Below are 8,449 nucleotides of genomic sequence, written 5' to 3'. Positions count from 1 at the left end.
TGTCGCACAGTTCAGTGTCGCACAGTTCAGTGTCGCACAGTTCAGTGTCGCACAGTTCAGTGTCGCACAGTTCAGTGTCGCACAGTTCAGTGTCGCACAGTTCAGTGTCGCACAGTTCAGTGTCGCACAGTTCAGTGTCGCACAGTTCACTTTCGCACAATTCAGTGTAGATGCACACAAGAATATTCTGCTTTACAAAATAGTTGATTTCACTTAATTTGTTTTTCTAATTCTTGATTACTTCACCTTGTATCTGTTACATGTGCAATGACACTGAATTATGCGAAACTGACCTGTGCGAAAGTGAACTGTGGGAAACTGACATGTGCGAAACTGAACTGTGCGACACTGAAATGTGCGGGGTGACCTTCTATTGGACACGTAACGATTGGACACCGCTCGATTGGACACGCACTATTGGACACGCATTATTGGACATCAAAATCATTGGACACCGCATTATTGGACACAAGCATTATTGGATACCGCATTATCGGACACAAGCATTATTGGACACCGCATTATTGGACACCGCATTATTGGACACCGCATTATTGGACACCGCATTTTTGTACACCGCATTATTGGACACAAGCATTGCAAGATTGGACACCGCATTTTTGGACACCGCATTTTTGTACACTGCATTATTGAACACAAGCATTGCAAGATTGGACACTGCATTGGGATTGTCCTGATTGCACACATAACCGATCGGACACGGCAATATTTCCCGATCGGACACAGGCTCGATCGGACACAGGCCCGATCGGACACAGACTCGATCGGACACAGGCCCGATCGGATACATTTTGTATCGAGTTTGCGTATTTCTGTAAAGCACAATATTCTTGTGGGTGTATGGACTTACAAATGATGGAAAATTATCTGCTTTACAGAACAGTTAACCCGGGTTAAATATACGAGGGCGGTTCAAATATGATCGAGACAAACGCTCTGACACATTTATTTATTGTCGAAAATATTTACAAAAATTTACAGTTTTTCTAGGTAATTCCCCTCACTAGTTACACATTTTTGCCACCTCTCCGGAAGCTTTTTGATGCCGGTATCGAAGAATTCCTTGGGCAACTCGGACAACCATGTGCGCACGAACTCCTCTACCTCGTCGTCGGTGTTGAATCTTTGACCTCCGAGGGCTTCTTTCAGTGGTCCAAACATGTGGTAGTCGCAGGGTGATAAATCCGGACTGTAGGGGGGGGGGGTGTTCTAGTACCTCCCACCCCAATTCTGATATTGTATCGAGCGTGAGACGCGCGGTATGAGGGCGCTCGTTATCCTGGAGAAGAATCGCACTTCGCGCTGGAATGCTCCTCCGTTTCGAGCGATAAGCGGGTTTCACGTGTGTTTTCAAAAGGTTAGAGTAGTATGCAGCATTGATGGAACGTTGTGTGCGCAGGAAGTCAACGTACAGCACTCCCCACCGGTCCCAGAATACAGTACACATAACGCTGGTTCGCGGTCGACGATTATGCGGCTCATTCTCGACGGTTTCGCGGCCATCTTTGAACGCTTTGGCCCATTTAAACACAGCAGACCTACTCAGGCACTCACTACCGAACTGATTTCGCAAACGCCGAAGAATTTCCGTGTTTTTAACGCATTCCCACACCAAAAAACGAATGACAATATGTTGCGCAACGACGGTCGGCACTTGACGTTCACTCATGGTCGTATCACGCGCGTGAAACGTGCGTTCGCGACGAAAACTATGCCACACTGTTCGTAAGGGACCCAGCTATCTCATACTCAAGCCGCGACCTTCAAAACATACAGGCGCGCCATCTACAGCGTTTGTCTCGATCATATTTGAACCGCCCTCGTATATAAATATCCATCTAGAGTCACAGTTTGCCTTAAATTTCATGTTATAAATACTTGAAAACCCATTAGAGTATCCGATCGAGTCCGTGTCCGATCGGGAAATATTGCCGTGTCCGATCGGTTATGTGCGCAATCGGGACAACCCCAATGCAGTGTCCAATCTTGCAATGCTTGTGTTCAATAATGCGGTGTACAAAAATGCGGTGTCCAAAAATGCAGTGTCCAATAATGCGGTGTCCAATAATGCGGTGTCCAATAATGCGGTGTCCAATAATGCTTGTGTCCGATAATGCGGTGTCCAATAATGCTTGTGTCCAATAATGCGGTGTCCAATGATTTCGGTGTCCAATAATGTGTGTCCAATAGTGCGTGTTCAATCGAGCGGTGTCCAATCGTTACGTGTCCAAACGGGATACGCCCACTGTGCGACACTGAACTGTGCGTAAAAGAACTGTGCAATTGAACAAACGTTGGTTTAGAAAGATTTACTATTTATAAATTAACAAAATTTCCAAATTTCCAAACAGGGCTTTACATGCATACGCGTGTGTCTGTGTGTTTTAAATTATATTTCGATAACCTGTGTCCAAAATAACGGTGTCCAATACCAATTGTACGGTGCGCACAAGAACTGTGTCCAAATGAACGGTGCGCAAAAGAACTGTGCGCAACATTATGTGTCCAATAGCACTGTGTGGAATTGCATCGTGTCCAATTGTACTGTGCGCAATTGAAGGCTTCTCAAATTTGGCGTCCTTTATCAAAGAAATGGCCTCTTCCTGGAACATTTCGAGGTCTTCTCGGGAATCAACACTCGTGATACAATCGTCGACGTAAAATGCTTCGGACATCTGTTCGTAGATCAGTCTCTTCTGCGGTGAGTTCGTCGATTTTAGAACTCGTTCGATGTGAAATGCAATTGTCGCTCCCAATAAAAACGGACTACTTGTTACACCGAAGACTACTCTATGTCGGTAGACTTCAATCTCTTCTTCTGCGTTCCACCACAAAAAGCGTAAAACATCTCTATCAGTCGGTGAGACGCTTATCTGCAAGAAAGCTTTGGCGATGTCTGCCACCACTCTAATCTTCTTCTCTCGGAATCGATGTAGTATGGCGGGAACTAATTCGATCAGGTTAGGGCCTGTCTCTAAACACTGATTCAATGACGGCGAATCTTTAACTCTTGCTGAAGCATCGAAAACTGGTCTTATCCTCGTAGTACTTCCTTTCTTGATGACCGGTCTGTGTGGGAGGTAATGTCCCTTGACGGCAATATTTTCCACAGGTACCCTTTCAATGACTCCTTCCAAAAGCCAAGTGTTAAAGACCGTATTATAATCCGCGAACAAGTCTTCCTTTTTTAGTTTTGCCGTGACCGCTCTTAATCGCTTTTCGGCAATATTTTTATTATCTGGGAGAGGAGGGTGGTTCTCCTTCCATGGCAGTAGAATTTCGTATCTATCCTCTTCATTTTTCTTGGTGGTAGATCGAAACAAGTCTTTTATCTCCTCTTGCCGAGCTTCCTTGTTTATAACTTCCATGGGATCAGTAATACCTAAAATGTCTAACTTCCAAAGTTCTGATACACTCGCTTCTTGCGTAAGCATGGAGTCAATGTCGTATCTTCTATATCTTCAACTAGGTTCTTGCTCAACAATGTCCAACCGAGTTTTGTTTCGAGGGCAGTCACGATACGATCCAATTGAATAACTTTACCCGTAAATAATTTGCCAGCGATATCGGCCCCGATCAGCAAAGTAATGGGATCTCTATTCTGTCCGATATCGGTTAAGTTTATATTATTCTTCTTGAGCTCTTCAGTCCACGATCCGCTATGTAATGTGGGAATATGTTGACATATGACATCCTCTTGAAAAACGATGAAGTCGCATTTGAAGGATCCACCCAAGCTATTTACATAAATTCGACAAGCTCTTCGAAGTTGTGGTTTCGTCTTGGTTCCGCCGAATAGTAAATGTACCATTTTCTGCTCTCCGACGATCTCGCAGTCTTGCTTCTCTGCTGCAGAACGTAGAACATACGATCTATGCGAGGCGGTATCTATGGGCGGCAACACGCACAACTATGTCTCCTCGCGAGCTACATAGCCTCACTCTCAATGTGGGCAAAAATACTTCGGTATTTATTGCGAGATTAGCCAAGCCGGTAACAGCTTTTTCGACTGCCTGTGTTTCCGCGGCTTTATTCGACTCCTGGTTGCTTGAAAGGTTTCTGCACATCAATTAACAATGTCCTTCTCCACACCATGGACATTTAAACTTGTTACGACATTTTTTATAACTATGTCCTCCTTTTAAACATCTGAAACAGGCACGATGTTCCTTTACTATTTTCGTTCGTTCGTCCATGGGCATGGTTTTAGCCTTTTCGCAAGTCGTACTTTCATGACGTGCTTGACAAAACAAACACTGCTGAATCTTTGGTTCTTTTGTAGTTAGCAAGCCTGCCACTGTAGGTATATCCTGACTGGATTTTCTTTTCTTCTTACTCTTATCTCTCGACGACTCGCTGCTCATCTCGAAGCATGTTTTGGCCATCTGTACCCGTTCCTCACTCTCGACCTCTTTGCCTAAAAATGTCATTAAGTGAGTGAGACGATCTTTCGCTGTAGTATCTGAGGTATTCGCCTGTGTTACCATGGACATTAAATATCTTTGCCAGGTACGCAAAAGCTCTTCTGGAAGCGAAGATTCGACTAATGGGAACAACATCGCTGCGCACATATCGGTTGTCACGCCCAATGATTCCAATGCCCTCAAATGTGTTTCTAATTTATCATAAATGGCCGTAAGCGTCAACCCTTTATTTTTGTTCAGCACAAGTTTCAATAATTCACGTACGTAATATTCTATCAATAAATCCGTTTTTCCAAATCGACTCTTAAGGCTCTGAATAGCTTTCTTGTAATTATCTTTCGTGGGGGGGGGGGGGAAGCTATTTACTACTTCGGCCGCGCGCGAATCCGCTATCATAGATTGCAGGAGGTAGTGAAATTTATCTTCTTTCGTTAAAGACGTATCATTATGGATCTTTTAAAAGTAACCCAAAACGATAGCCAATCTTTAATATCACCACCGAACTTTCTTAATTCTATCTTAGGCAATTTTAAGGTGCGTGTGCTTTCCTGCGTCGCGACGGTCACTGGTAACGAGGATGATGATTCCGTTGCCGAGGAGGAATTCCGTGGATTTTTTCTCTCAGTTAACTGTGCTACCTCTATCTTCGCCTGATGGTATTTAGCTAGATACTCAGCCGCATGTTCCATCTCTTTGAGGATGACGTCTTCTTCCACTTCCGTTTTCAGCATCATTTCCCGTAGCTTCTGCCTTATATTTTCCAGCTCGCTCGTCTTATCCCTTACTATCTTGAATTGTACCTTTACCGAGGTTAGGTTCGGCGGCTCCTTCGTTACCTCTGCTTGGAAAACCCCGAAGGTTCGTGTGAAGCCTGACCGCGCCATTTTCTGAGATAACTTTAGCTTGTCCATCTTACTCGAGTTATACCTGTTTCGAGTATGGTCGTTCCTGTGGGCCAGCAACTAATTCGTTCTGTCCTGTCACGGTCGCCAAGATATTGCGGCCACTCTCTTTGGGAAACTAATAAACATTATCTAAAGTGTTTTGTCGACCCAACTGGCAAGAAACTTTATTCGTGAATCTTACATCCACGAAGTTTTGACCATCCGGATTGTGGTCCTTATCAAGTGATTGGTAATAGTTAAAATTCTTATTGCGAAAAATATTACCCCAGCCAGAATTCGAACCTGGGACCTCCCTCAATCCGTGCGGGCGTCTTAGTCAGCTAAACGCGTAAACAACATCTTAAGTCATATAAATGTTATTGCGAATGGTATTACTACAGCCCCGGTGGTCGAGCTGGCTAAGACGCCCGCACGGATTGAGGGAGGTCCCAGGTTCGAATCCTGGCTGGGGTAATATTTTTCGCAATAAGAATTTTAACTATTACCAATCACTTGATAAGGACCACAATCCGGATGGTCAAAACTTCGTGGATGTAAGATTCACGAATAAAGTTTCCTGCCAGTTGGGTCGACAAAAAACACTTTAGATAATGTTAACTATTTACTGGCGACATAAATCTCTTATCTCCGAAACTAATAAACTCTCAGCTTTTGTTAATCTCGTGTCCTTTAATGACGTTCACAACTAAAACGGTACAGCTTCTTAGCTATTTCAGATTACAATGAAAAGTATGCTTAGGTACGAAACGATGCGTGCTCTCTTAATACTATCTCAGAAGGGACTGCGCGGTTATAATAGGAGGGAAAACGCACGCGAGTAAAAACGACGCCACCTATATAGCGCATGTAAATGAAAAGAAAGGGGATATCCCTCGTTACCGGCATAGTCGATACAAAAGCTATTCGTAACTGTAACGAACAGGAAAATTGACGAGAGGCCATACAGGAAGAAATCAACGCACTCACTAGAAACAAAACATGGGTGGAAACACCCCTCCCGGAAGGCAAGGAGGCAATAAGCTCAAGATGGGTTTTCAATGTAAAACAAAAACCAAATGGAGACATTTATCGGTTCAAGGCAAGACTCTGTGCAAGAGGATTTGCTCAAAAGAAGGTATCGACTATAATGATACTTTTTCACCGATAGTAAGGTACGACTCAATGAGAGTTTTACTAGCAATTGCAGTACAAAAACAGTATGACATCAACAACTTGATGTCAAAACAGCATTTCTGAATGGTGAACTTCAAGAGAACGTTTATATGCTACCACCAGAAGGAGTAATAGTCAAATCTGGCATGGTATGTGTTGAAGATTAAGTTTTCGCGCTCAAGCTCTCAGGGGCTCTCTTATGTTCTCTGCCACCTATGTCTGCGCAGTAACTGGGCGCATGCGTGCCTCATCGTATTCCTCGCTGATCACGCGTGCCCCACTTTTCTATATCTTCACTTGAATAAAGCGAGTATTACTGAAAGCACGTGTCAACTTTTATATTCCGAGTTATCCTAAGAGATCCTGCAAGTCTGCTCCAACAGGTTATGGGCCCAGTCACCCAGCCTAAGTAGATTCTCTTAGAAGAAAAGTGATCCGTGTAAAGGAAAATAAATCTCTCTCTCTCAAGTCGTCAGTCGGTCGCCGCGTGATCATCATTCCTCTGTTCTCCAAAGTGTCGGAGTGGCACAGTTCGTTAGAGCATAATGTCTGACGAGCTAAACACGCGAAACGTAACGAAATTCGATGGTTCGAATTTCCAAGCCTGGAAGTTCCAGATGAACGCGATTTTTGTCGCAAGTGGTTTGGAGGATGTCGTGTCGGGATGCCTGTGGACGTTACGACGAACGAAGGAAAAAAGTGGGTGAAAGACAACGCCAAGGCAATGTATCTCATTTCGTCTGCGATGGAGTATACTCAACTTGAGTGTCTGCTCACCAGTGCTACAGCCAAAGAGATGTGGAACAAGCTAGAAAAAGTACATGAGCAAAAATCAGCCTCCAATAAATTGCTCCTCTTGCAAAGATTCCATGAATATCGCATGAACCCAAACGAGTCAGCCGTACAGCATGTATCACGTGTACAAAACATGGCAACACAGCTGAAGGACGTTGGAGAAAACATATCCGACGTGGCTATAATGGCAAAAATCCTCGGGAGTCTACCTCCACGGTACAATGCGCTTCAGACGGCCTGGGATAGTGTAGCCGAAAATAACCAAACGCTGGACAGTCTGCTGGAACGGCTAATTAAAGAGGAAAGCCGGTTGAAGACAGACGATGAAGCCACGAGTGCGTTTACCGCGCTGAGTATAAAAGGAAAACGGAAACAACCAGCCGCAAGCACTAGCAAGGATGGTGAAAAACCCAGAGGAAACATACAAGTCAACGCAGAGTGCTTTTACTGTAAAAAGAAAGAACACTATGCTCGTGAGTGCCGCAAGAAGAAACGTGACAAAGAGGACGAAAAATACACTAATTGTAAGTCGAGTGACTGTGCCTTTATAGTGACCTCCGGTTCCAAAAGTAACAAACAAGACAAAAAACTCTGTGTGTGATGACATCGAGCAAGGACGAGAAATGGCTGTTGACACTCGATATTAGTGAAGTATGGATCACGGACAGTGGTGCTTCGCGACATATCACGTACCGGCGCGACTGGTACAGTGAATTCCGTCCATGCAGTGGTGAATCCATATCACTCGGCGACAATGGTGTGCGCGAAATTCTCGGAGTGGGCACGGTCTTGATTGATAAGCTAGTGAACGGTAAATGGAGTGAAGCGCGAATCGAAAACGTACTGTATGTTCCAAAACTGCGAAAGAACCTGTTCTCTGTTGGTGTGTGCACTTCCAAACAGTGTGAAGTGGTGTTCAAAAGGAAGAATGTGACCTTCAGCCGAGACGGAGAAGTTGTTGCCACGGGTATAAAGCAAGACAACGAAATCTACAGAATGTTTTTCAAGGTCAAACGCCCTCAAGTCAGCAGTGAAATCAACACTACCACTACAAGTCTAAAGGTATGGCACGAGCGCATGGGGCACATAAACAATCGAGTACTAAAAGACATGGTCAAAAGGGATCTGATTCAAGGTCTGAAACTGTCCAGT

At 44.3% G+C, this 8,449-nt stretch overlaps 1 protein-coding gene across 1 annotated transcript; it reads right to left on the bottom strand.

Annotated features, from left to right (window-relative positions):
• Positions 1 to 2,566: 2,566 nt before the first annotated feature.
• Positions 2,567 to 3,389, bottom strand: LOC105555942 (the record flags this gene model as incomplete). The annotated part of the gene is made up of 1 exon (XM_012002992.1): positions 2,567 to 3,389. A coding segment is annotated over exon 1 (823 nt), but the record flags the coding sequence as incomplete, so codon positions are not given.
• Positions 3,390 to 8,449: the final 5,060 nt, after the last annotated feature.

The sequence above is a fragment of the Vollenhovia emeryi genome, unplaced genomic scaffold (genome assembly GCF_000949405.1).
Source record: "Vollenhovia emeryi isolate VEMERY1.0 unplaced genomic scaffold, V.emery_V1.0 DF940526.1, whole genome shotgun sequence".
In the NCBI taxonomy this organism is placed as follows: Eukaryota; Metazoa; Arthropoda; class Insecta; order Hymenoptera; family Formicidae; genus Vollenhovia; species Vollenhovia emeryi.
This window is presented reverse-complemented; position numbering and strand designations above follow the sequence as displayed.